The sequence below is a fragment of the Furipterus horrens genome, unplaced genomic scaffold (genome assembly GCF_987537825.1).
Source record: "Furipterus horrens unplaced genomic scaffold, mFurHor1.1.pri manual_scaffold_3, whole genome shotgun sequence".
NCBI lineage: Eukaryota > Metazoa > Chordata > Mammalia > Chiroptera > Furipteridae > Furipterus > Furipterus horrens.
The window spans coordinates 26,682,752-26,710,565 of NW_028327173.1; the positions used below are offsets into that span (position 1 = coordinate 26,682,752).

The 27,814-nt window shown below is 40.5% G+C and overlaps 1 protein-coding gene and 1 pseudogene across 1 annotated transcript; one reads left to right on the forward strand and one right to left on the reverse strand.

Moving 5' to 3' along the window:
• Positions 1–25: 25 nt before the first annotated feature.
• PPT1 (palmitoyl-protein thioesterase 1) lies at positions 26–22,366 on the reverse strand. The gene is made up of 9 exons (XM_090269187.1): positions 22,211–22,366; positions 14,057–14,166; positions 13,703–13,830; positions 12,798–12,868; positions 10,594–10,696; positions 4,951–5,041; positions 4,030–4,128; positions 2,649–2,720; positions 26–1,461 (listed from the first exon to the last, which is right to left on the reverse strand). Exons 1-9 carry the CDS (start codon positions 22,332–22,334, stop codon positions 1,339–1,341), a joined length of 921 nt encoding a protein of 306 aa, XP_090125313.1. The 5' UTR covers positions 22,335–22,366; the 3' UTR covers positions 26–1,338.
• LOC150014683 (mediator of RNA polymerase II transcription subunit 21 pseudogene) lies at positions 15,959–16,386 on the forward strand (annotated as a pseudogene).
• Positions 22,367–27,814: the final 5,448 nt, after the last annotated feature.

Here is a 27,814-nt window from a genome sequence, read left to right on the forward strand (position 1 = left end):
AATATTGAAAACATGACGCCAAGGATAAGAAGCTACTCTTTATTTTAGACAACCTCATACAATTCTTTTCATATTCCCCCCACCTCACCCCCGACTTCTTGCCTGTACACCTCATCTTTTAGTTGAAAAGGTTTGAGAGGTGAAGGAAAAAATCATAAAGAGCAAACTTTACAGTACTAACAAGGTACTTCTCTCATGCATAGCTAGTCAGTTCCTCAAACTGGCATTCTGTACAAGTCTTACAAAAAGTGATAGGTTTTCATAGGTGGGGTGTGGGGGCTAAGATGTCTGCTCAAATAGTATGGCAAATTCTCAAGAGTCCCTAATATTCTAATATGGGTTGATCTCCAAGAGGAGAAAAGGGGTATGCAGCATTCTCCCAGCTTTTTGAATAAACAATCTTTTTCACAGAACACATCAGAAACAAGTTTGGAGTGTGCTGGTAAAATAGGATTTCTTCACATTTTTCCTCCCATTCCCTGCTAATGCCCATAACAGTGACTTAGAATCAAGACCACTAGTCATATTAAGAAAAGACAAGTTAATCAGGGATGGAATGAAAAAAACCAGCCAACACCTCATTTTTCATTTCCAATTCTACATTTTCCACCACCACCACCACCCCGCCCACCCCCATCTAAGTTAAGCAATATGTTCACTTCCTCACTTCCTCCCTTAAGCAATCCAATTGGGTGTTACTTCCCCCACTTTTGTGACAGAGCAACTAGTTTATCACTACCTGAAGAGACAAAAAGTACTACTGAAGCAACATGGTGGGCTAGTGGAATTGCTAAGATACCACAGAAGACACCAAACTCAAAGAGGAGGGCAGCCTCAGGTTATGCAGCAACATCCAAGGGACATTTTCCGTGCACTGCTTAAATCCCCATCAGCAAAACCGTATTGAATACCTCAGGCCTGGATATTGGCCGCCTCTTGGCTTGGAACGTGGCTAGATTTTTGTGAGAGAGATGTTTGTCCGTAGAATCTATGTCATTGCTTTAGTCTGTTCAGTCTTTTCTGGCCCTGGGCATGGTCTTGGCACTGACTTGCAGCAGACTGATTCCTAAGACAGTCTGACTACATCAAATGGTTGTAAAATAATCTCCATGGTTATTAACTAATTAAATTTGCATTCAACACCATATGCTGATAGAATGAGACAAAGGATAAGATTTGGATCTTAGATCTTTCCGAGCAGGGCATGTTAGATGATGACTAGAGAGAAGGGTTAGTTGCAAGTTGGATCAGAGCTCAGGCTTGGGCATGAAGGGAACAGTCTTACTGGTTTGGAAGCGCTTGGGGGCTCCCTGAGCTCTGGTGCAAATTGCAAAGGTTTCACTCAAGGAAGGGTATGATGTGGGCATAAAACCATTCTTCAGACAGTTGAAGATGGTCCCCTTCTAGAGCCAGGAATACTAGTTGTCCTGCATTGTCCATTTCTTTTAGTCCTAGGCGGTCCTGGGGAGAGGAAGGCCTTAATTAATCAAAGGGCTTAATGAAAAGGTTTGGAGTAAAATAAATAAATAGAATGTTAACCTGAGATATGCAAAATGCAATCTTCCCTAAGTATTGAAATTTAGGTGTATTGTCTAAAATGCCAAAAAGGATACCCCTCTTATTATCCCCCCCAAGCATTAAAAATATATGTAGTTGAGGTTATTCTGTAGTTTTATACTCCGCTTTCTCAAGTTTCCCAAAGCTACTGGAGGAACACACTCCCTTAAAATGTCAGTTAAGTGGAACTGATCCAAAGACAGGAGAGTACGAGCTTGAGAACTTAAAACATCCAACCTTTAGATACCAATCTGGGACACTTTTGTCATACCTTGCAGTTGAAAATGTCATTACCCATAGCCTGTGTGTCACAGAACAAATATGGTGGGAAGATGAGCAGTTATGACAGTGCCGGATCAGGTTGAGTTCCATGAGTCCTTAGTTGTAACTTCCAAAACTTAACAGACCCTAGCTTCCTTTTTACCTCACCCAAGAGGAGTACCAAATGCAAGAGAAAAGCCAAGAGAAGAGATGATAGGCTTCTGAAATTTGAAGAAATTCTGGCAGAAAGTTGGTTCAGGCATGGGTAACACTTGTGCATTTTTGGGAATCTATCACCAATGTAAAATCTTCAGTGTGGAACTGGAGGGGGTGAAATGCAGCCAGCTCTGCTTGAGAAACCATTACTGCTAAAAAAAAAATTAACTCTAGTCCCATTCACTCCTGTGGGGGGGAGCTCCTAGTAGATGCATACTTTAAAAACAGAACTTCCACATCTAACACCATCTCTATTTTCCTTATGTCTGGGGGCTTCTTGGATTTAATCCAGTCTGCACCTCAGCAAAGGAAGCCAGTTCTAAACCTTTTTATCAGAAGAAAGGAGTGAGAGATGATGTGTCCCTTGGGTATGCTTGAAAACCATGAGGTACAGGTCCTTTGACCTTAAGGATGTAGATTTCTGTAAACCAGCACCTAACAGACTAGTGCCACCAGTGAGCAGCCTACCCAGCCTCTCCCCTAGCAGACGTGGGTCAGACACCTCATGTGCGCTCACTGCTCTGGAGTGTACAGGACAGAGTCTGTCACCTAAGAACCCAGCAGCTTCAAGAGCTGGGAGCTGAAAAGGACAGCACCTCTTCCCACCCAGTTACCTGTGTGTACAGAGTGGTCTTCTGTAAAGGAATAGTTTCCTTGTCTTGGCCACTTCTGTAAAATCCAAACCACTGTAGGAAAGGAGGAAGAAATATGCAGATCAGACACATGGCACATACTGCCAACTAATTTAAGACTGGCTGGAAGCTAAGACTACCAACAAACTAAACATCATGAAGCTGTAATAAGGAGGAAAAATAGAGTATGTCTTGAGTCATCTCTTTTTTTAAGGGTAGATCTTGAGAGATGAGTTAATTTTTCCAAAGAGCTTTCCAGTTTCCCGAAATTTCTGCTTCCTATGATTATGGAGCAGCTACCTTGTGAAAATCCTTGTGCTGAACTCTAGAAGACATTCAAAGATGAATATATATGGTCACTGTTCAAAAAGCTCTAGTCTCATGAAGTACAAAAACAACTAATTGTTTAGCAGGGGGTCACCAAACTTCTATAAAGGTCAGATACAAAATATGTTCAGATGCACATGGTTGCATCTACTCAGTGCTGCCATTGTAACGCAAAAGCAGCCGCAGACAGTATTTTTAAAAAGCGTATGGCTGTGTTCCCCTGGAACTTTATTTATGGATACCAAAATCTGAATTTCATATAATTTTCACGTCATCAAAAAAATTTTTTCAAATATTTAAAAATGTAGAAACCATTTTTAGTTCAGGGGCTGTATGAAAACAAGTGGCAGGCTGGATTTGGCTCGTAGGCCGTGGTTTGCTGGTCCCTGGTTGTCTGATGTGATGAGTGTGATAATAGAGGCTGATTGGTTCTAGAAAAGGAAGCAAATTCTACTTGAAATAGGGAAAGCATCCATAATGGAGGAAGTGATTTGAGTTTGGCCTTGGAAGGTGAATAGGAGCTTGTCGTGTGGAGAAGCCCAGGGAAGGACATTCTAAAAGACCAAAAAGCTTGAACAAAGGCATGCAAGAGAAAAAGCATACGCCAAGTTTGGGGCATTTCAAGCGGTACAATATGACTTGATCAGAGAGTATGAAGTGGATAGTGAAGAGAGATTAGGTTGGAGAAACAGGTTGAAGCCAGGTCAAGGCAGACCTTCAATGTCAACCTTAGGGATTTACAGACTTCAGGCTGGTGGTTCTGAACTTTTTGTTGGGTCACAGGTCTCTGAAAATCTAATCAGAATTATAGACCCTGCCCCAGAGAATGCAGCTATATCGTTTTGCACACAATTCTGAGTAATGGGGGTTTACAACCTTCAGCGTCCCACTTACAGACCTCAGAGGAAGAACCCCTGCCCTACACCAAAGTTGGTGGGAGGCACTAAGGATTTTTCCCCAACAGGTAACTGTATTTTAATGCCATTTACTCCTCTGGTCTCCTGGCATGTGGTGGCCTGCCCAAGCATTGCCTCACCTCAGAATCCACAGGGTCCACAATGGAATCGTTGAGGAATTTCACCATTACAAACTTCTTCAGGGCCATCAGGTTTTTCTTGTAGGACTCATTAATACCCTAGAGGGAAAGTGGCAGTATTTCAGAGACATCACCACCAGGTTCCAGCAGGGGGAATGAAGACTTTCAGGGCCCTGGTCTCCCTGACCCTAGACCATCATGTTTCTTCCCCATGATACGGGCTGCTTTTTCAGCTTCTGGTCCAATGTATACCTTGTACAGTCTCTTCTTACCATCCTCTCTGCTGACTAAAATGTCCCTACCAACCATGGTGCCACCATTAATCTGTCACCGCACTCCACGGCACCCCTCATACAAGTTAAAGACATCTAGCCAGAGAATGCCAAGGCAAAGTAAGAACCTGCAATTTCTGAGTGGTTTTGTTATACAATTGTTTTATCCCCCTTTCAAAAAAAAAGTGTTTTAAAAAACCTCCAGATAATTACAATATAAACTGAGCCATCTACTTTACCAGGATCTCCCAAACGACACTTGTGTTTGGGACACAGTCTCCTTTGCAGTCTCTCATCTAAGTAAAATCCTTTTCTGAGAAAATCTGACCCAAAAGGGACCCACCAAGAAGGCTTCCCTGAGTAAGACAGCAGCTGTGAAGTCCCACGTAAGCCAGCCAGCAACCCACTGAGCTGACCGTGTTTCCACCCTAGGAAAGGGAAAGGACCCAAGGGAAGAAAGCCAAATGGATTTCAGCCTCCCTAAAAGGAACTGAATCTCAGAAGCACTGGCTCCCCCACCAAAAACAGCACTCTTGTTTCCCAGATTCTGCCTGGGATGTTTTGGTATATAGTCACTGCTGATCTTTTGATAAATGCCCCAAATAGAAAAATGAAAGCATGACTACGGGAAACTGGGTTGGGTGCTTACTCTCTCCTGATTAATATCTGCCAAGAAGATGCTGTGGTTGCGGTACATGTCTTCGTTTATGGGGTCATGCCAGTATTCAGCTTGCACCAGGCTGTAGGAAGAAAAAGGAATCAAGGTGACGAAGCTGCGTATCAGCATGTCCCGGAGCATAGGTCACCAAGAGACTTCAAAAGGACAAAGACCGGAGCCTTCTAATAGGGAAGACAAGATTTCCACCTACCAAACAGTTCATCACCTAGACGCCAGAGGCAAGGATATGCTACTTAACAAAGTACAGAAAATGCTAAAGCTTAGGAAAAGGGCTCATCAGCGTGCTTCCCCTGTGGCATTGAGCTTTATCACACTTATGCTTCTAGGTCACAACGGCACATGTTGTCCCCTCCCACAACCCCATTCCTTCACCCCACTTTACTTCCTACTTATCCTTCAAGACTCAGCTCAAATCCCACCACCTCTGGCCCCTCTTCACCCGTCTATCTCCTCTTCATCCACCTTGCCATCTTCAGATTGGGAATGGAGGTCTGATCTTTCAATCACAAAGCAGTTATATTATTGAGTGATGATACTAGTTTTCACGATTCAGGTACGTCATGTAATTTTTAAGGACAAGAGGCAGATATTTGGTGGTTATAACACTATGATTTTAGACACAGATTAGCAGTTCTTGTCACACTTTTTTTACTTTCCAGTCTATCTCCACTTCCCCTTCCCTCCCCCATCAAAACTAACACCTTTACCCTAAATCCTTCTAGCAGCTAGTTCCCACTTAGTTCCTGCATCCACACAGCAGCATTGCAGCTGGGAAAAAGGCTGAGCATGGACATAAAGGGAGAAGTCCTCTGGGGAAAGGGAGGAATTAAAACAAGTGTGGGACTCAATGCCAGTTTGGCAGGAAAAGAAATCAAAACTTCTACAACAGGAGCCCCCAGCCAGAGTGGGAGAGCTGCCCACTGGAGCTAGCATGTGACATCAGAGATGATAGCAGCTCCTCACGCCCAGGAGCAGACAGGACGGAGGTTAAAGGAGGCAGCAGTCGGACTGTCAGCAGTCAGTGTGACATTCTGTAATCTGTTTTTAAATGTACTTGAAAGCTTCTAAATGTTTAGTTTCTCCAATTTAAAAAAAAATGTAATGAGCTCTGAACACTTATAAAATACTAGTATTAGTAGTGGTCTTATTTTGTTTTAGCATTGCTGTCGCTTACTGTGTGAGAGTATTGGTCCCTGTCTCCCCTCCAAGACTATAAGGTCCTCAGCAGTGACTGTCTGTCTGGCAGAGGGCAGATGCTCAGTAGTAAGAGGTTGCCAAATGAAACAGCATGGTGTTGGGATTTCAGACAAGCTATGAAAGAAACAGGCTTGGCTGCAATGGAAGGGCAGGATTTAGGGATATGACTGGAGTAGAGTTAGAAGAACAAGGGAAGAAAAAGCCTCAGGAGTGGGTGGTCAAGTTTCAAGTGCTGAGAAATGATGAGCACTGAGCACACATAGGAGGCCAGTCAAGTTTCTTCAGAAAACGTAAGTGAAGTAATACAATGCTCTTTGGATCTTGCCAGGCCAGGTTCTGGTGACTCAGGATGGCAGTGGGGAGGCCTAATGGCTAAGGATAAAAGAAGGAATGAAGGCAGTAGTCATAGGTCATCTTTTTGTGTGAAAAGGAAACAGAGCTAAGAAGGGACAACAGGAAGAAATGAAAGACATTTTGTTTTGTAAGAAGCCTGGTGCACATGGGACAAACCGAGGGGAAGGACATGAGGAACAGAAGCTGGAAGTGCTACAACAGGTGGGGTGGTTGGGGAGGAGGTGAACAGAGAAGAAACACAGGTTTGTACTATTACCTCCTTTTTACCATGGAGGGGCCAGATTCAAAAAGGCTAAGTAAATCTCCCAAAGCTACATAGCATTAGAAAAGGCAAGATATGAGCCTAAATCTGTCTGAGTCTGCACTCTTTCCAGTGCAGCATGCGAAGAGGCAGGAAAGAACAGCTCCAAAGCCAGCACTTCCCAATCACAGGCCATCCTTGTTAAGATAAGCCTCCACCCTCTGAGGCTTTAGCCATCATAGCTTAGAGATAATAATAGTAACACATAGCACTTACCATATACCAGGCCTATACTTTATATACATTAACCTATTTAATCCTTACAATAATTCCACAGGGTAAGTACTATTATTATACTCATGTTTACAGATGAGTCAACCATACTCAAAGTGATTAATTAAGTAGTTTTCCCAAGGTCAAAGTCAAAGTGTTAGTAGTAATGGAGCCAGAACACAGGAGGGGAATACTGGGCTTTTCAACACAATGTTCTCTGAAAGTTGTTTGTTATAATGAGGAACTGGAAATGATGAAATGTTTGCAACATGGAATCAATAACCTATGAAGTCATATAATAAAACGCCATGCAACAATTAAGATGAATCAGCTTCATGTCTGAGATATAACATGTTTATATCTCAAAAACATAATATTGAGTGAAAAAAATCATTTGTAGAATGAAATATACAATAAAATGTCCATTACATAAAATTTGAAATATATAGTGTAACACTACATATTGATTGATTATGGATAGATATGTACCATATATAATATAAAATTTTTAATGGACAAAAAAGCAGTTTTTGTCTGATTTTTTGGCAGTGGTTATCACTGTGGAGGGAGGACAAAGAATGGAACCTGTGAGAGATATGTAGAAAAATTCAATTTTATCTGAAATGTTTCTGTTCTTAAAAATATCTGAGGAGAGCCCTGGTTGGTGTGGCTCGTGGACTGAGTGCCAGCCTGAGAACCAAAGGGTCACCAGTTCAATTCCCAGTCAGAGCACATGCCTGGGTTGCGGGCCAGGTCCCCAGTTGGCAGCACACGAGAGGCAACTATACATTGATGCTTCTCTCCCTCTCTCTCTCCCTTCCCCTCTCTCTAAAAAATAAATAAATAGACATTTAAGAAATAAATAAAGTTAGAAATTCCCTTTGAAAAAAGAAAAAGAGGATCAAAACTTATGAACATTAAAATGACAACAAACTAACAACTATCAAAACAGAAGATAAAAAAAATATATATCTGAGGCGAAATATATATATCTGGGCAAAGTGGACAACTGAAGAAAAGGACTCTGAGAGCCATGGACCAAGGAGAGGGTCAGCTGGGAGAGCAGAGCTGGCACAGGGGAAGACGAGAGGCCAAGGCCGGGGTGACACTGGGGCGTGGGGGATGGCAGGGAGAAAATGAGGAAGGAGATATCAGCAACAGCTACCAGAGGGGAACTAGAGAGCAGATTTCACAGTCAGAAGATGAGGGGGTGTTATTATTACACTCACCATTACTCATTGTCCTCACTGTGCCTGGCCAGGGCCTGGAGTTTGAAAACACTTCCTCACTGGCTACTCAGGGTATTAAGACATCAAATCTACTTTGCTACAGTTAAATTATTTGAACAGTGTAGAAGACACCTTCTGGGGTCTCTGCCTAAATTAAAACCATTGTTTCTTGTGTGGGAACTGCATTCTTCCTGCCCCCATCTACCAGTTACAGGGGCAGGTTTGGTTGGCCAGCTAATGAGAAGTGGGAACCTGACCTGAGCTGGGGCCTGGTCCCTTTCCCAGTAATTTGAATTGGGCCCTGGCTGGTGTGGCTCAGTGGATTGAGTGCCAGACTGTAAACCAAAGGTCACCGGTTCAATTCCCAGTCAGGGCACATGTCTGGGTTGTGGGCCAGGTCCCCCGTTGGTGGTGTGTGAGAGGCAACCAATCAATGCATTTCTTGCACATCAATGTTTCTCCCCTTCTCTTTCTCCCTCCCTTCACCTCTCCTTGAAAATAAATAAATAAAATCTTAAAAAAGAAAAGAATTGGAATTGGAACGGAGTGTCTAGCCTCAGAGATAATCCCCTAAACAAGCTGTGCCAGGTCACCTCTCACCACGACAAGAGAGGCTGGTCTGCATGGAGAGAAAAAGAACTAGTCCCTGACCAATGTGGCTCAGTTGGTTGGGCATTGCCCCCAAAAATGAAAGGTTGAAGGTTCCATTTCCAGTCATGGGGTCAGGGCACATGCCTGGGGTGTGCATTTAGCTCCCCACCCACTTCTCCAGGTGCTTAGGAGAGGTAACCAATTGATGTTTCCCTCCCTCTCTTTCTCCCTTCCCCTCTAAAAATAAATTTTAAAAACCTTTGTAAAAAAAGAATGATAAAGTGTATAGAGGCCATAGATATCCATGAGAACAAGAAATATGTAGGACATAAATGCAATGGTTTGAGCTGCTTGAGAGGAAAGATGGAAATATAAAGTATCTCAGTTTCCTTCACTGACCATCAGGTGGTACTATGGACCTAAGAGCTTTATGACTGTCAGTATAGCAAATGGAAGAAAAGGAAGAGATTGTTTCTCTATGTGAGTCATTCACAAGGCTATACCTTGGAAAATTGCTTCAAAGAAGTGTTGTGTTGAAGTTATTATTAGAAAAGAATGATGTACTTGGAAAACTCATAGAATAGATACCATAAACATACTAGTTGATCCCAAATCTCAGTTATCACCTAAAATACTCTAGACCTACTGACTCTGAATTTCTAGGAATGGAGCCCTAGAATCCATTTTTAATGAATTTCTCAGGGGGTTCTTATGTATATTTTAGTTTAGAAACAGCTGAACAAGAACACATTCCAAAAGTGATTCTGTAGGCTTTTCAATACCCCAACACACACACACGAGAGAGAGAGAGAGAGAGAGAGAGAGAGAGAGAGAGAGAGAGAGAGAGAGAGAGAGAGAGAGAGAGAGAGAGAGAGAGAATAAATAAATACCCAAACACATTTGAGTAGTCAGGGCCACTGATATAGGAGACTAACCTCTCATTGCTGACAACAGAAAGAATCTGTCTCCAATATTAATAACACTTCCTTGAGCTCGGTACTTTGAAGGCTTTTCTGTTTATTTGTTTGTTTGTTTGTTTTTAGAGAGAGGGAAAAGAAGGGAGAAAGAAAGGGATAAAAACATCAATGTGTGGTTGCCTCCCACATGCCCCGAATGGGGGACCTGGCCTGCAACTCAGGCATGTGTCCTGACTGGGAACCAACCGGTGACCCTTTGGTTCGCAGGCCAGTGCTCAATCCACTGAACCACACCAGCCAGGGCTGTTTGTTTGTTCTTAAGATGAATGTTTATTCTATTTAAATTACATTCTTCCTATAAAAAAATATGCCCTTCCATTTTTAATTTTTTTAAAGATTTCATTTATTTATATTTAGAGAGTGGGGAAGGAAGGGAGATAGTGGGAGAGAAACACCAATGTGAGAGAGAAACATGAATTGGTTGCCTCTTGTATGTGCTCACTGACCAGGGACAAACCTGCAACCCAGGCATGTACCCTGACCAGGAATGGAACCGAAGACCTTTCATTTTGCGGAACATGCCCAATCAACTGAGCCACAATGGTCAGAGCTGCCCTCCTTTTCTTTTTAAAATTAGTATTAAAGCAGTTTTAGGTTTATAATAAAACTAAGCAGATAGTACAGAGATACTTATGAAAAAAGCTCATTTGAAGATTACGAGCAACTATTCCTGGAATCACTGTTAGCATGAAAGTCAGCATGATATTCCCATGCAGTGACACTTGTGTTCTTTTCAGCTAACCATACATACCGTTCTTGAATAGCTTTGTTGTAAGCCCCAGCATTCAGTGTTTTTCTGATCAAGTCACAGATGTGAGAGCTCTGTCCTGGGCACCGTGGGAGTCCAAAAACACCTAGAGTAGTAGAAGACAATTATCCATTCCTACAACACCTACGTATTGGATACCTACTATGTACAAAGCACTAAGAGAAACAAGAACAGAAAGAAACCACAGCTTAACTCTGATTTCATTCATGTATTCTTCAAGAAAATAATGTATTGAGGACTAGTGCTATAACCAGCTACTTCCTGATATGCCCACACTCTTTTCTGCATGAGGACCGATGCACCTGTTCCTCCCTGGAGGATATAAAGGCATACCTCAGATCACTGCAATAAAGCAAATATCGCAATGAGTCATTCAGATTTTCTGGTTTCCCAGTGCATATAAAAGTTATGTTCACACTATTTTTGTAGTCTCTCAAGTGTGCAACAGCCTTAGGTCTAAAAACATAATGCATATACCTTAATTTAAAAATATTTTATTGCACCCTGGCTGGTGTGGCTCAGTGGATTGAACACCGGCCTGCGAACCAAAGGGTCGCTGGTTCAATTCCCAGTCTGGGCACATACCTGGGTTGTGGGCCAGGTCTCCAGTTGGGGGTTAGCAAGAGGCAACCACACATTGATGTTTCTCTCCTTCTCTTTCTCCCTCCCTTACCCTCTGCCTAAAAATAAATAAATAAATAATCTTAAAAAAAATATTTTATTGCTAAAAAATGCTAACCATCATCTGAAACTTCAGTGAGCTGTAATTTTTTTGCTGGTGGAGGTTGTTACCCAGATGTTGATGAAAATGCAGTATTTGTGAAGCACAATAAATAAAGTGCAATAAAACACGGTATGCCTGTTGGTATACCTGTCCTTCCCCTGCTGCTTCAATGGCTGGACTCACTTGCATCTCACAGATCTTAGCTTAGAGAAGTCATATCCAACTACCCTAACTCAAGTAGCAACCAACCCTATCTCCTTCTCCTCTTCCAGTTACACTTTCATCCTCATTATCTTCCTCAATTAACATTTTTTGGGGTACCAGGCATAGTTCTGAACACATGTTGACAATAACTAATTTAATCCTTACAATCACCCTGTGGAGTAGAAATCATTATTTGCCCCATATTACATATATGAAACTTTAAAACAGAGGGTTCAATATTTTGTCCAAGGTTAGATGTAAGTGATACAGCCAAATGAACACAGGTAATTCTTGCTCCAGAGCTCACACTTTTAACTGATATGACCACAATTCTATCAAGTAGTAACCCATTTTTTTTCCTCCTCTTAGTTACCACCGTCTGTATTTATTTGTTCAATGTCTATTCTCACGCTGCCCCCGCCCAACTAGAATGGAAGTTCCATGATGGCAGGGACCTTATCTGTCTTCTTTCTAGGTTTTCAATGAGTAGTTTTTGAATGAATAAATGATAAAGCTGTTTTTACCAATTTGCACTTGAATAATATTTGCACCTTTAGAAATTATTTTCCTACCTATTACTTCACTTCATCCTTTGAAAAATTCCTGCAAGAACAGCAGGGCCTTATTTTTGTTTACTTCATCTGTGAAAGAGACCTAAGATACCAAATTACTTGCCCATCAGTAATAGTTAATTGGGCGAATCCTGTTTCCTGATTATAAGGTGACTCCTTCCACCCCTACACTATACTTCCTAATAGCTATACTTATTAGAACAGAGATAAAGTTCTATTCCAAAGACATATCCTTCCTCAAACTCTATAATTCTGTCTAAACAGAAAACTTTGTTCTTCAAAGGATTTAATCACTACTGTTCATGTTATAGACAATAAAAGCTTAGACATTATTCTTTGCCTAAACCTAAATTCACTAGACATCGCCAATGTCAGAAAACAGAAAAAGTTGTTAGACTTTCCTAATTCCTTAACCTGACCACTTGCTATGTGGCTGCAACCATCTCACCTCCAGGAAATCATGTCAATTAAACTAGACAAGTAGATGGCAACTTAATGATTCGCCTGTGTTCAGGCCTATGGAACTCTAAGTCTCTTCCTGTCTCTTCAGGAATGCTGGCTAGTTTGTTATAAGCTGGGAAAACAGAATTTTGCACAAATAGAGCTGCTAGAATTTTGGTTTTTTTTAATCAAGCAGTCATGTGGGTTAGAACATAGAAAAAAGGAGGCAAAGAGGCCAAAGTTACCTTGCTGTTGTCCCCCAACTGAGATCAGATTGCTCATGGGAGGCGAGGGACATCTCTGAGCCACTGCTCTCCTAAAGGGGTGGGAAAAAGATTATCAGCTCCGACTGTCAGATGGAAATGTATCACCAATATGCAACTTCCCAGATTAAGATACTTAATTCTCTGCAGTTCTCCAAAGCCACAGAGTTTCAGGATTTTCCTCTGATATGACCAAACACATATCTTTATTCTTCCATAAAAAGTAAGTTCCACAGCCCTGGCCAGGAAGGGAAGGGAAGAAAAGTTCCATAATGCTCATTCGTGGAACTGTTTTAGAATCACTTCCAGGCGGCTCTCTGTGGAGGACACTCAAACCTTTCCCCACCCTCTCCTCCTAGACAGGTTTTCCTTCTCTCTCTGCTCCTAAGCTCCAAGGGCCCTGCTTTTGCCTCTGTAACTTGTTGCCCGAGCCCATTTCTTTTACAGCTCACTTCTGCCTCTCTGAGTTTCCAAATAGACTTTCTCTTACCGTTTGAAATTAAGAAAATAATTTTTTCCCTCCCAGAATAGATGAAAATCCAAAAAGAACTAGAGGAGCCCTGGAGAGTGTGGCTCAGTTGTTGGAGAGTCATCTCATAAGCCAAAAGGTCACAGGTTCAATTCCTAGTCAGGGCACATGCCTAGGTTGTGGGTTTGGTTCTGGGTTGGGGTGTGTATGAGAGGCAATGGATCAATGTTTCTCTCTCACATCCATATTTCTCTTCCTCTCTCTCCCTCCCTTTCCCTCTCCCTAAAATCAATAAGCATGTCCTTGGGTAAGGACAGGGAAAAAAAAAAAAAAAGAAGAAGAACTAGAGAGTGTATCTATCTAAATAAGAGAAAAAGAAATCAATTCTATGTAATTGGTATAACAGAAGGAAACTCACAGAAATTGGCCTCCCTGGGAGAATCCCATAGCATTGTAGCCTTGCTGCAATTTAGGATCTTTAGCAAGAATCTGACACGCTGTTGTTACTTGGGTATTGACATTCAAGAAGAAGCTGTTCTCCACATCCTAAAAGAGGACCCACAGAGAAGTGAAAAGATGGACTGAAAACAAACACTGTTGTCTTCTCTAAGAGGTGAACTGGTTTAGGTTGGTGTCCTCACATAAGCCACTCAAGAGTTAACAATGTCCTTGGATGAATGCTGCTAAAAATACAAGGTAAAGCATTTTAATAGTACATTCAATGAAATTAGTCAGCAAACATTCAAAGGAACAGAGCTATAAAGAGCCTTACCTCTATCAGGGTCTTCCCAATCTCTAGAGATAAGACATAAATTCCAGGTATTTTCTTCTCAACCATTTTTTTGATAGCACCCATGCTTAAGGGATTACAACAGCTGTCTCCTAGACAATAAAGACATTGATGAGAACTCATGAATCACAACATTATTTTTTAAAAACTTATGTGCTTCAGGGGATCTGCTCAGAGGAATGGTGCTATTGGATGAGGATTAGACTTCCAGTCAAGATAGAGGCATAGGTAAATGCTCCCACCTCCTTGTACAACTACAGAAAAATTACAACTAGAGTACAAAACAAATACCACCCAGAAACATCAGAAAATCGAGCTGTATGGAAGCCTGACAACCAAGGATTTAAAGAGGCCACATTCATCCACATGGGTAAGCTTTTCTACAATAGGCCACGCTACTAGGACAGGGAGTCAAAGCAGCTCTACCTAATACACAGAAACAAACACAGGGTGGCTGCCAATATGAGGAGACAAAGAAATATGGCCCAAATGAAAGAACAGAACAAAACCCCAGAAAAAGAACTAAAAGAAATGAAGATAGCCAACCTATCAGATGCAGAGTTCAATACACTGGTTATCAGGATGCTCAAAGAACTCATTGGGTACTTCAACAGCATAAAAAAGACCCAGGCAGAAATGAAGATTACATTAAGTAAAATAAAAATCTACAGGGAACTAACAGTGGAGGGGATGAAGCCAAGAATCAAATCAATGATTTGGAACACAAGGAAGAAAAGAACATTCAATCAGAACAGCAAGAAGAAAAAGGAATAAAAAAAAAAAATGAGGAAAGGCTAAGGAGTCTCTGGACCATATTGAAACGCATGAACATCTGAATCATAAAGGTGCCAGAAAGAGAAGAGGAAAAGCAACAGATTGAAAACTTATTTAAAAATATATTGAAAGAAAACTTCCCTAATTTAGTGAATAAAATAGACATGCAAATCCAGGAAACAGAGAGAGCCCCAAAGAAGATGGACCTACAGAGGACCACACCAAGACATAACAGAATTAAAATGCCAAAGGTTCAAGATAAAGAGAGAATCTTAAAAGTAGGAAGAGAAAAGAAGAGTTACCTACAAAGGGGTTCCCATAAGACTGTCAGCTGATTTCTCAAAAGAAACTTTGCAGGCAAGAAGGAACTGGCAAGAAGTATTCAAAGTGATGAAGAGAAAGGACCCACAACTTAGATTACTTTATCCAGCAAAGCTATCATTTAGAATGGAAGGTCAGATAAAGTGCTTCCCAAACAAGGTAAAGCTAAAGGGGTTCATCATCACCAAGCCATTATTATATGAAATGTTAAAGGGAATTATATTTAAAAAAAGAAAATGAAAACTACGAACATTAAATGGCAATAAATTCACAACTATCAACAACTGAATCTAAAAAACAAACTAAGCAAAAAAGCATAACAGAAATAGAATCATAGATATGAGGATCATCTGGAGGGTTATCAGTTGGGAGGGGGAAGGGGGAGAATGAGGGAAAAGGTGCAGGGATTAAGAAGCATAATTGGTAGGTACAAAATAGACACGGGGATGTTAAGAACAGTATAGGAAATGGAGAAGCCAAGGAACTTATATGCATGACCCATGGACATGAACTAAGAGGGGATGACTGCTGGAGGGAATGGGGGTACCGGTTGAGGGGGGCAAAGGGAAAAATCGGGACAACTGTAATAGCATAATCAGTAAAACATATTTTAAAAAAACTTTTGTGCTTCAAAGGGCATCATCAAGAAGTGAAAAGACAACACAGCATGGGAGAGAATATTTGCAAAATATGTATTTGATGAAGGTTTAATATCCAGAATATACAAAGAACTCCTGCAACTCAATGACAATAAGAAACCTAATAAAAGCTTTTGTTTATGGGAAAAACATGGCAGATCAGCTTATGCCGCTGCAGGATGCCGTGAACTTGCTTGCAGATCAGTTTTGTAATGCCATTGGCATGTTGCAGCAGTGTGGGTCTCCTTTAGTAATACTCAGACCACAATTAACAAAGATCAGCCAGCTAATCCTACAGAAGAATATGCCCAGCTTTTTGCAGCACTGATTGCACGAACAGCAAAAGACACTGATGTTTTGATAGATTCTTTGCCAAGTGAAGAATCTACAGCTGCTTTACAGGCTGCTAGCTTGTATAAGTTAGGAAAAGAAAACCACGGAGCTGTTACATGACTGGAAGATGTTGCTTATCGAGGGGACGTTCTCCTGGAAGAGATACAGAGTGCACTTGCTGATATTGCGCAGTCACAGCTGAAGACAAGAAGTGGTACCCATAGCCAGTCCCTTCCATACTCATAGTACCCACATATACCATGTGGCTGAGAAAAGAACTATTTCAGAGCCAGCAGGAATTTTGCATCAGATTTACATGTAAGCCTTATCCACAGTTAACAGAAACATTAAGCACTATAACACATGTTCTCTTTTTAGCTATTTGTAATAGTCTTCTATTTTCACTCTTGATAAATTAACTTGTAAAATTGTGATTGAACCAGCTTTAAATCATTATACCATCATTTTTTATTATCTGAATGAACTTGAGGAAGCTATTGCATTAATGGTTATAAGATAATTAAACAAATGTACTATTTTTTTAAAAAAAGGGGAACAAAAGGAACTCTAATAAAAATTGGGGGGAAAAAAACCCTGGCTGGTGTGGCTCAGTGAATAGAGCACTGGACTGAGAACCAAAGGGTTGCCAGTTTGATTCCCAGTCAGGGCACATGCCTGGGTTGCAAGCCAGGTCCCCAGCTGAGGGCATGCAAGAGGCAAACTGATCCATATATCTCGTGCACATCGATGTTTCTCTCTCTGTCTTCCCTCTCTCTAAAATTAAATAAATAAAATCTTTAAAGAAAAAAAAAGGACTCAACCAATAAATGCATAAATAAGTGGAACAAAATCAATGTTTCTTTCTTTCTTCCTCTCTCTCCCTTCCTCTCTCTAAAATCAATAAATAAAAGTTAAAAAAAATTACAATGAGGTACTACTTCACATCTACTAGGATGGCTTTAATGAATAATTTTATGTATTTATTTATTCATTTATTTTTAGAGAGAGGGGAAAGGAGAAAGAGAGGAAGAGAAACATCACTGTGGGGTTGCCTCTCATGCGCCCCCAGCTGGGGACCTGACGTGCAACCTAATAATGTGCTCTGACTGGGAATCGAACTGGCAACACTTGGTCCGCAGGCCAATGCTCAATCCACTGAGCCACAGCTGCCAGGGCTTGAATAATTTATTAATTAAGTTTAAAAAGGGAAAATAACTTTTGGCAGGATATTGAGAAATGGGAATCCTTGTACACTGCTGGTGGAAATGTAATGCTATACAACTATTGTGAAAACAGGTTGATAGTTTTTCAAAAAGTTAAATATATGGTTATCATATGACCCAGCCATTTCACTTCCAGATACATGAGGTCTGTCCAGAAGGTATACAGTCATGTAATATGAAAAATAGAGATACTTATTGAAGATACAAGATACAAGAAACATTGTACATAGAACAATGACGCCACAATCCCATTCAAAGTAGGCACCTTGGGACCTCACACAGTTCTCCCAATCACCATCAGCTGCCCTGCTGTATTTTGCTGAATTTCCTTGATGGTCTGAAATCTCTTCCCTTAGTTTTGAGAAAAGCCAGAAGTTGCAGGGCATCAAATCTGGGCTGTTAGAGGGGTGAGTCACCTGGGTGATTTGGTGTTTCGCCAAAAAACTGTGTAAGAGGTGATGCATGAGTGGGCCGTTGTCATGATGAAGCTGCTAATCACCAGTTGCTCATAGCTGCGGCCTCTGAATCATCTAATAGCTTCCGCGGAGGAACGTTCAAGCTTAATGCAAAATCTGATACAGATTTGTTGCTCTACTCGCTCGGTCGTGTTAAATGCGATGGCCACACAGTACACATGCTCACTCAATAGCATCTACCACTGACTAGCACAGTAACATCGTCATTGTTCACACACGTGCACTCCAGTGCACTTTCCTTGGCTGCCAGGTTACATCTATGTCATGCAAACAGTTCTCTTTATATTAACAATGGCTGGACTTTATCTGGACAAATCTCATCGCATACCCAAGAGAAATAAAAACATATGGCCATACAGAGATGTGTACATGAATGTTTATAGCAGCATTATTTGTAATAGTCAAAAGGTAGATATGATCCAAATGTCCATCAATGAATGAATGAATGGATAAACAAAATGTTATGTATACTCATATATATATATAGAACAGAATAGTACTCAGTCGTAAAAAGGAATGATGTACTGACACATGCTACAATGTGGATGAACCTAGAAAACATTACAAGTGAAATAAGCCAGATACAAAAGGTCACATATTGTATGATTCCTTTTACATGAACTATCTAGAAAAGGCAAATCTGTATAGACAGAAAGCAGACTGAACATTTTCAGGGGGTTGTGGGAGAAGGGAAATGAAGAATGATTGTTTAGTGTGTACTGGTGTTTTCTGGGGTGATAAAAGAACATTTTGAAACTAGAGAGAAGTGGCCCTGGCTGAGTGGCTTAGTTGGTTGGAGAGTCGTCCCATACAGCAAAGGGTCGTGGATTTGATCCCAGGTCAGGGCACATACATAGGTTGCTGGTTTGATCCCCAGTTGGGGCATGTACTGGATCCAGTCGATGTTTCTCTCTCTTTCTTTCTCCCTCCCTTTCTCTCTAAAATGATAAACACATCTTTTTTTTAAGTATATTTTATTGATTATGTTGTTACAGTAGTCCCAATTATTTTCCCCTGTCCTCCCCTCTGCCCAGTACCCCCCTTCTCTCCAGCAATCCCACCCATCTTAGTTCATGTTCATGGGTCGTGCATATAAGTTCTTTGGCTTCACCCTTTCCTATATTATTCTTAACTTCCCCCTATCTGTTTTGTACCAACTGATCATGCTTCCTAGTCCCTGCACCACTTCCCCATTTCTCTCCCTTCCCTCTCCCAGCTGATAATCCTTCATATGATTCCTGTACCTATGATTCTGTTCCTAGTCTGGGATAAACATGTCCTTGAGTGAAGATTTAAAATATATATACATAGAGAGAAAAGTGGTGGTTGCACAACACTATAAGTACACTAAATTCCACTGAACTATATACTTTATTAAGGTTAATTGTATGCTACATTAATTTCACCTCAATGAAAAAAAAAGTTTGTGCTTAGCCAATGTTTATCAAATAATAAACTTCAAAAGCCCATACAATATAATTGGGATACCAAATTTACAAATGAAAAATAAGCAGAGGTGCAAATTCCCATTCTTTATCATTAGGAACATTTTGGGTTAATGGACTTGAAAGTGCTTTGGAACTGAATTTCTCTTTAAGCCAGGACTAGGGTAAGACAAGTAAGCACCTAGGACTCAAAATTTAAGATTCACTCTTAGGTTCATGAACTTGTACATACTAGAGTGTTTCTTTAAATCTTACACTCTAGGGCAGTGGATTTTCAACTGGTGTGTTGAGGCATGCACTCTGGTGTGCCACAAGAATTTTTAAAACACGCAATACCTGACTATTTAGTCAGGGGCACTGACCTCTTTTCCCTTAGATTGTCAAATTAAAAAATGACAACAGCCAACACAACAATAGCCATCTGATGTGAATGAATCAAAATTATAGCTATTTTTTTTGTCAAATAGGCAAAAAACATATTTTTTGATGTGCCACAGAATTTTAGTAATTAGTTTTTGTGAGCCATGAGATGAAAAAGGTTGAAAAATCACTGCCTAGGGACTTCCTTATTTCACCCAAGGCCCAGCCCTGTTTCTTTTCCTGTTTTAAGGAACCAGAACTAAGAATGGGAAACAAAGTGACTGGCCACTGAGTAGGAGAAGTGGGCTGAGATCATTCTCCATTTTAATTTAATCATCCAGTTGTCAACCTGAGAGGGAGCTTAAGAATTAGTTTTTACAGAAGAAAAAGCTAAGGACCACAGTATCTTCAATTTCTCCCGTAAAAACATTCGCCACACTGAACTGTAACTGTTGGTTACTTCCTTGCCTCCTTACGGATTGACTGCTCTGGGAGGACATGGAGCACCTTGTGTTTTTAACTCCACTGTAGCAGCCCCAGGACCTGGCACAAAGCCCTGAAGGAACTATCTGTATTTGCTGACTCTTAATTCCTCTCTGAACACTTTCCTGCAACCCATTCCAGAAAGGCTCTCCCTCCCACCATTTTGTCTAGGTCTTTAGTGATATTCAGATTGCTAAATGCAAGGACCAGTTCTCTGCCTTTATCTTGCTTGACCTGTCAACAACATTCCACACAATTGATTACTCCCTTCCTCTTGAAACTTTTTCATCTACTCCCCAGGACATTGTACTCCCCTGACTTTCCTCCACCTCCCTGGTTGTTCCATCACTGTCCTCTGCTCGTTCCTCCTCATCTCCTCAACCAACCTCCATATGTGGGGCTCATTCCTCAGATCTCTTCCCTCTTCTGTGTACACTCCCTAGGTTATACCTCACCCAGTCTCGTGGCTTTAAATACCAGTTATATGTTGAAGGCTTCCCCAACTTAAATCTTCAGCCTCTATCTCTCTTCTAGACTCCACACTCCAAATGCCTCTACAACATCTCCTGTATGTCTAACAAGCATCTCAAATGTAGTAAGTTCCAAAGCAGAACCTTGGTCTTCTCCCCACTCCAAATGTGCTCCCCCACAGGCTTCCCCACTTTGGTAAAACAACTTCACCCTTCTAATTGTTCAGGCCAAAACCCAGAGAATCATCCTTGATTCCCTTCTTTCTCTCTTATCCTGCATCTCATCTGATAGCAAATCCCATTGGTTCCACCTTCAAAATACACCAGACTTTGACCACCTCTCCAGATTACTATACTGCTTCAAGTCATCATCATCTCTTGTTTAAATTACTGTAATAGCTTCTTAACTTGTTTCCCGGCATATCTCCATGACCTCCACAATCTATTATCAACTACAATGGTCCTTTTAAAATGTAAGTTAAGATCATGTCACTCATCTCAACTCTCCCGTCCAAGGGTTTCCCATGTCATTCCAGCCAAAGTCCCTACCGTAGCCTTAGTAGGCCTAAAAACATTTGCAGCCCCTAGCCCTTGACCTAAACCCCTATTTTCTTCTTGCTCATGCAGTTCCTACCACACTGACCTGCATATAGTCTCCTTTTTCTTTTTTTTTAAATGTTTTATTTATTTATTTTTAGAGAACGGGGAAGAGAGGAAGAGAGGGAGTGAAACATCCACGTAAGAGAGAAACACTGATCAGCTGCCTCTGACATTTGCCCTGACCAGGAATCGAAACCCACGACCTTTTCATTTTGTGATAATACCTAACCAACTGACCAATACCAGGCAGGGTGAATGCAATTTCTTAAACATAATGGACATACTTTTGCCTTAGGGACTTTGCATTTACTGTTCCTTCTACCAGACAGCCACATGGCATCTTCCTTGTCCACTTCAGGTCTTCATTCAGATGTCACTTTCTCAGTGAATTTTTTCCTAATCTTGCCCTATAAAATTGCAAGCTTCTGTCTTTGGTTTCTATACTCCTCTCTGTTTTATTTTTTCCACCTCACCTATCACTATTTGACATACTATATGCTTTACTTAGTTATTTCTTTATAATCTGTCTCTCCCATTGGGAAGTAAGTTCCAATAGAGCAAAGAATTTGTTGTGCTCACTACTGTATCCTCTGCATCTACAGGTGCTCAATAACTATGTGTTAAATGTATAAATAAACTATAGGTGCCTAACAAATCTCTGTCCAATGTGTGAATGAATAAAAGGATGGATGCCTGGGTCACGCAGCCACAGCCCAGCTCTCCTTGAGAGCAAGCGCCAGATGCTGCATCCTGACGCCAGTGCTGTGAGGATTAAAGTTGTTCAGCACGTGAAACCTGTATGCAGTGCCTAGGCCTCTGTGAGCGCCCACCAAAGGACAGATTCTGGCCCTTCTCCCTCCCCAGTGCAGAGAACCCCCAAATCCTAACGTTGGGCCAGCCGGCTGCCGCGTGCTCACGGTCCTCGCCCTTCGCACTCGCACTTGGCAGACGCGAACCCAGGCTGAAAGAGGGAGAGTCCCCAAACCCTTTGGATCCTCCTCTCACTCACTCACCCATCCCATGCCAGATCACCAGCGGCAGCGGCGCGGGCGGGTCGATATGTCCCAGCTCCAGGGCAGTGCCGGACGCCCGCAGGAGGGTGACAGCCAAGAGCCACAACGAGCTGGGCGACGCCATCTTGGCCCAATCACGTGAGCGCGCTCGCGAGCCGGGAGCAGGTCCTGCGCGCTGCGCTTACTCCTCGCCTTCGCCAGGGCCGCCCCCACCGTGCGGGCATCTGCTCTGGCGTGATGTTGTAGTAGGCTGCTCGCTAGGGTGAGTCAAAATGAATTATAGCATTTATGCAGCACCTACTTCATATCAAACATCCTTCTAAGTGTTTTAAATCTCTTCCCTGATTTATCCTCATAACAACTGTATATACTTCTCCCCATTTTATAATCAGGACACTGAGGCACTGAGAATTTGGGTAAGGTCCCAAGGTTGCAGAGATAGCAAATGGGAGGTTCCAAAGTCGTTGCTTTTAACCACTGCACTGTACTGCCTTTGGAATAAAAATACTTTGAGGAAAGAAGAATGGAAGGGAGAATTTAGCTGTCTATTAGAAATGGAAGGGGAGGGATAATTTCCAGCCAGGGCCAATCAAGGCAGGGTGTGCTGTAGCTATTAAGGATCTTGAAGGAAAGGTATAGTGTCAGCAAGCAAAGACAAAATGTGGGAGAAAGATTGGAATGAGCTAAGGGAGAGAGGAGGAAAAGTATAGTGTGTGTTCAGGAACTATCAGGGCTTCCCAGACTGTTGGATGCTTAAGAGTGATGAGAAGAACCACTGCCACTTCCCGGTCTATTCTCAGAGCTGGATTACTGCAGAGCCTCTCATCTACTGTTTTCCCCTTTTCCATCCCCTTCCCCTTTCAATCCATTTTATGTTCTATTGCCAGATTCACTATTTCAGTCCATTTTCATCATCTTAGTTCTCTGCTCAATTCCTCCCACCCCTTCGCCCAAGAAAACATTTACATAGTTTAAATAGAGAATTTGTCAAGTACATTAGGGTGTATCCACTATGCAACGGAATATTATGAGACAGTTTTTATAAAGGATAATGTAGATCTATATATAGTAACATGATAAGTATTCTCAGTATATTGAAAAGGGAAAGCTAATTATACACTCAAAAGAGACCCTTATTATCAGATACTTTTGGGACTGGTGGTAGGTTAATTGAAAAAGCCAGTTAAAATGCATAATTTAAAAGCATTATACAAAATGCAGTTTTGTTTAAGAAAATAAGTTTATTGTATGTTATAAGCAATTTATTTTAACTTGTAAATGTAAATTCCTTCACCAATCTTTTTAGATAGCCTCAGGCTTTTTTTCTGTAACTATGGGGACTCTGATTGAAGTGTTTCTTGGAATGACTTGTGCTTCTTTCCCTTAACAAATTATCTATGATTTCTTCAAATATTTCTTTAAAGTAGAACAATAACTGAAGACACTTCTTAAGCAATCTGAATGCAAAATTCTTATGGATTCATAGTTTTTCCAATCACAGATTTCTCACACATGTCCAATTTATCATTTTTTAGCAACTTCCCTTTAATGAGCCTTTCCAGAGCATTCAACTTAGTTTTCATAGGAACATCTCTTTTATCTTTACACTTATATTTTATAAGTTTTCAAAAATTTAATTAAATTATAACAGCAAATATCACTGATATAAATAAGTAGAACAAACCCCTCCTGACATTTGATAGTCAAGCTCAACTGACAGGAACAGAACTACCCAGAAGATCCCAAAAGTAGCCTCCAAGCCATATTTAGCATACTGTGGGCATCAGTGAGTACATTTTAGAATTGGGAGAGTAGGTAAGTAGGAATCAAGAAAGTAACTATTTTTTGCAAAAAGTATAATGTTGCGGTGATGATTGCACCGCTCCATATTTACTAAAATCACTAGATTGTACACCTGAAATGGGTGAATTTTATGGTATGTAAAACATACTTTAATAAAGCTGTCCTTTAAATATTTATGTTTTCACATATTTCTCATGATGTTCACTGAAAGGCCAAAGCATTGACAAGAAAAAAAGAAAATAAATATATAAAAAAGATCAGGGAACTGTCAAAAGTGATATTCTTGGGAACTGTAGTATAAGGAACTTTCACTTTCAACTTTATACATTTCTGTATGGTTTGAAATTTTACAGCAAGAATACATAACTTTTATTTTATTTTCCCAGCCTTTTCTCCCCAGTTTTATTGAGATATAATTGATATACAACATTGGATTCGTTTAAGGTATACAACATAATTATTTGATATATAATTATAATCAGAAAAAATAAATATATACATTAAAATGTATTGTACTTCTGGGTTAAGATGATGGAATAAAGCCTTCTCATAGGCTCTGTTTCTACCATTATCTAAGAAAGTGTGAAAAGTTAAAGTTTCATCCATAGCAAACAAAGGGTAACAACTCAGTATCTTAAATGTCAACAAGTGGCAGTCAGGAAAAGAAACAGAAGATTCTGGTCTGGAGCATGTCAAGGCTTCTAGTCCTGCCTCCATTCCAACAAAATACATACTAGTAGGTACACAGAATCCTGGTTTTTAGCACATATACAAGGTCTGTCCATGAAAATTTAAAGAGAACAGTTTTCATGACATTGATGTAACCTGGCAGCCAAGGAGAGTGGACTGAAATTCACATGCATGAACAATGGCTTCACTGCACTAGTCAGTGGAGGTGGTAGACCCTTTTGAGTGAGTGTGTCCTGTGAGGCCACCACATTAAAAATGCCTTGAGCAAGTAGAACAACAGATCTGCATCAAATTTTGCATTAAGCTTGAACGTTCCTCCACAGAAACTATTCAGTGATTCAGAAGGCTGCAGCTATGGGCAGCTGGTGATTGGCAGCTTCATCATGACAAATGTACCTGCTCATGCATTACATCTCATGCAGTTTTTTGGTGAAACATCAAATCACCCAGGTGACTCAGCCCTTACTTGGCGCCCTGAGACTTCTGGCTTTTCTCAAAACTAAAATCATCGTTGAAAGGGAAGAGATTTCAGCCCTGTCTGGTGTGGCTCAGTGGACTGAGCATCAGCTTGTGAACCAAAGGGTCAGCGGTTCAATTCCCAGTCAGGGCACATGCTTGGGTTGCAAGCCAGGTTCCCATTTGGGGGTGCATGAGAGGCAGCAACACATTGGTGTTTCTCTCCCTCTCTTTCTCTCTCCCCTCTCTCTAAAACAAATAAATAAATAAACAAACAAATAAATAAATAAAATCGTAAAGAAAGAAAGGGAAAAGATTTCAGACCGTCAATGAAATTCAGGCAAATACAACAGGGAAGCTAATGGCAACTGGGAGAACTGTGTGAGGTGCCTACTCTGAAGAGAACTGAGGTGTCTTTGTCCTATGAACAATGTTTCTTGTATCTTCTTCAATAAATGTCTCTTTTTCATATTACATGGCTGGATACCTTCTGGACAGACCTCATAGTGTATGCATATATATTCCAAGAGAAAATAAAATTAAGTGGTTTCTTTAGCTTTCGTCTCTTCTCTCTGGAAAATGGGTACTGGGAGAAGAAAGTGAAATGAGAAATTAAGAATACACTAATTCTTTTGGGTAGCAGTGAAGACTCCAGGAAAGCATACTGAACTGGGAGAGGCCCCAATACTGAGGCTCTTTCCCATAGGAATAGGACATACCAATCCCTATAGAGTGAACTCTGGAATAGACACTTAAAACCTCAGAAGTGATTGCAGAACTTTGGTATTCTAACAAAGGCTGCACACCACCTCACCTGAGTTCTGCCCCTTCCCCTTCTTCAGAAAAGCTTAGAAATCAGAAAAAGTGCATACAGCCTAAAATAACAGCCCTCAAGTTACAGTTTATTAGGAAAAACAAACCAGTTTCATATAAAATGGGAGGAAATTCAGGAGGCAGGGAGAGAAACAAAAAAATTATCCCAAGCTCTTTGAGCTCTAAAAATATCTAAAAAGAAAATTAGCTAGTAGACTAAGAACCCAAAAATGAGGAATAAAACAACTGAAAGAGATTAATAGGGAAATTAAGTATCTGATAAAGCAAAGACCTAAACAATATCACTATAGAACTAATAAATACATCAAGAAAGCAAGGAACAGAATAGGCATGGCTGGAAATGGAATTATTGATGGGAAATAAAAGGCTTGAAAAAATCATGAAAAACACAAAGATTAAAACAACCAGGAAGAAGATAGTAGATATGGAAGGCAGAATTATTGGTGTCACTGGTGTTGAGGACTCATGAAGTGGAACAAAAGTATTCAAAAATATAAAAACAGAAGTTCCCTCTAAAATGATGAATTAATATGTAGCTTCAAAGGTCAAACAAGACATTTTTATATAAAATATTCAATCATGAGATGTATTTTAATTAATTTATAGAAATTTAGGCATCCAGGTAGAAAAAAGAAAATCACCTACAAAAAAGAAAAGCCAGGCTGTCCTCAATTTTTTTTTTTTTAATTTAAGATTTTATTTATTTATTTTTAGAGAGGAAGGGAGAGAGACAAAGAGGACAGAAACATCAATGTGTGGTTGCCTCTCGCATGCCCTCAGCTGGGGACCTGGCTTGCAACCCATGTGTCCTGACTGGGAATCAAACCAGTCATCCTTTGGTTTGTAGGCCGGCGCTCAAACCACTGCGCCATACCAGCCAGGGCTGTTCTTAAATTTCTCAACAGCAACATCCAAAGACAGAAGACAAGGGAGCATTCTGAGTTCTGAAAGAACAAAAGTGTTATCCAAGAATTGTATATCCAGCCAAGAAGTCATTCAAAAATAAGGATACTAGGCATCCCACCAATATAAAACAACTCATAGAAAAATGAAATACTTGAAAGTGAATCAGTCAATTAAGAAATAGGACAAATTAAGACTTTAAGAATTGAGAAGTTTTGGTAAAAGAATACATGATGATCAGTGAATCCATTTAAATACAGAATTAATACTGAACACTCATGTAAATTTTTGTTTTAGAGAATAAATGTATTATACAAATTAACAGTGTAAAATAATATGACTAAGAAATATCCCACCCTGTGGGGAGGTTTTATGGAGATAGTGTGAGTATGCTGATGACCTGATCTTCCATAGCAGGATCAATTGATTCTAATTTCAAACATATTTTTTGAAAGAAAAGGAAAAATAATCTCAAAATTGCTTTTGACAAACCTTAAATTAATATTTTAAGAAATAATATCGCATATAGTAAATAAATCCTTTCTTAATGCTCAGCTTTTCTTTTAGTTTTTTAAATTCCCTTAAAGTGAGCTTGAACTTAATACTTTTTAAAAGTATATTTTATTGATTATGCTGTTACAGTAGTCCCAATTTCTTTCCCCTTTTCTCCCTTCCATTCAGTACTCCCCTTCCCTCCAGCAATCCCACCCCCCTTAGTTCAAGTTCTTGTCCATGGGTCGTACATATAAGTTCTTTGGTTTCTCCCTTTCCTATATCATTCTTAACTTCCCCCTGTCTATTTTGTACCTACCAGTTATGCTTCTTAATCCCTGCACCATTTCCCTATTTCTCCCCCTTCCCCCTCCCAGCCGATAACCTTCCAAATGATCCCCATACCTATGATTCTGTTCCTATTGT

Bases quoted from the DNA above. Each gene is read 5' to 3' on its own strand.
- PPT1 (XM_090269187.1), bottom strand. From the start codon at position 22,334: ATGGCGTCGCCCAGCTCGTTGTGGCTCTTGGCTGTCACCCTCCTGCGG. The intron at 5,042-10,593 runs GTATGTATGGTT...TTCTTCCTACAG, and splicing joins AACAAAGCTATTCAAGAACG to CCTGGTGCAAGCTGAATACT. The intron at 1,462-2,648 runs GTAACTGGGTGG...TCCTCTCCCCAG, and splicing joins AGACCACTCTGTACACACAG to GACCGCCTAGGACTAAAAGA.